At 38.9% G+C, this 1,275-nt stretch overlaps 1 protein-coding gene across 1 annotated transcript in view; it reads right to left on the bottom strand.

The window, feature by feature from the left end:
* The window catches only part of FAM124B (family with sequence similarity 124 member B), a 32,427-nt gene that overhangs the window by 27,444 nt on the left and 3,708 nt on the right, over window positions 1–1,275 (bottom strand). Inside the window, 1 exon segment of the mRNA XM_025200430.1 lies at window positions 324–355. Coding sequence (XP_025056215.1) covers window positions 324–355 — 32 coding nt within the window.

The following is a 1,275-nucleotide window of genomic DNA, read 5'->3' as shown; positions in this document are numbered from 1 at the left end:
GCAGGAAAAAAAATAGCCTTAAGTATAGGATGGTTCTTAGAAAGTTCATCTTGAATAAATGAGTAAACACATTTGTTTCCAGTGTCTACTTAGTGCCACAGCCAGCTTGGTGCATGGTGCAGGGTCACATGCAGACTGCCCCTCTGCACATTACTACGAAACATTACTTGCATTTGATTTGGTGCCACCCAATGCAAGGGCACCCAGTACTAGTGCACTGCTGCTACTGCTCTTCCTATGATACTGCCTACCACCGTCCGCCCTTTCATTCATGCCACATTTAATAATGAAGTGTATTAACTGGAAAATAAAAAGTTACTCACTGCTGGTTGAGGACATTCCACTGCAATGAGTCCTGTGAAGACAGAAACAAAGTGTCAGTGCTATTTTGCCCAATACAGTGTTTGGGATTAAAAGGAAAAAGCTCTCTTTACCACTGAAACAAAATCACAATTGGCAATGGAAAACATGTTCTTGTGCATCTGTTGTTTTCTTTTGCTTTTACTTTAATGAAAGGTTCACCCTCCTGTCTGCAAAGTTAAGCAGTCCCTTCTGAAGGCTTCTGCAGTCTGTACTTTCCCAACAAGTCATGTTGCACAGCTACAGATGAGCTGCTGGAATGTACAGACCTCAAAACACTTTGTTTTCAGTCTAGACAGACATCACTTTCAATGTTATTTGGCACCTCTTCTGTTCACTTCTTTAAATGCTGGTCCAAGTTCATTAGGTACCTTGGAAATAGCGTTTTCTATCCTACAACCACATGTCTCAGAAAGGTTACCGAGATCCTGCAGTTCTGTCAAGAAAAGGTCACAGAAGATGTAAAGAAAATCCATACCAACGAACATGAACCATTTTCATGGAGTTTAAAAAAGTTTTTGCCATTCCTTAACTGGTAAGAAGCAAGAAATAAAACCAGTGAAATAATACAATGTAGTAAGAGTTAAAGAGAAATAACCTACAGTAAAATGGAGACAGATAATGCTGCTGGTTTCTACTGATAAACTAACACTAATTTGCTATGACTTCTTAAAACTTAAGTGACTTGACCTCTCCATGTCCCATCTTCCTAATCCTCAAGTCATCGAACTTGAAGTAGATGTGATCTGTAAAGCAAATTCTTGAGTCATGGCATTTTGGAATATGTAAGAATTTTCATCGCCATAGGCAAAAACCTTGTCCCTCTTACAAACAGCAAAGTGTGTGCCTCATGCAACTCAACTCAAAGAAGAAAGGACTTTACTTTTACTTTACTTTTATTGAAAGTTAAATCAG

Source organism: Alligator sinensis, unplaced genomic scaffold, assembly GCF_000455745.1.
Source record: "Alligator sinensis unplaced genomic scaffold, ASM45574v1 scaffold596_1, whole genome shotgun sequence".
Classification (NCBI taxonomy): domain Eukaryota; kingdom Metazoa; phylum Chordata; order Crocodylia; family Alligatoridae; genus Alligator; species Alligator sinensis.
The sequence above is the reverse complement of the archived record's forward strand: the minus strand, read 5'-3'. Positions and strand labels throughout refer to the sequence as shown.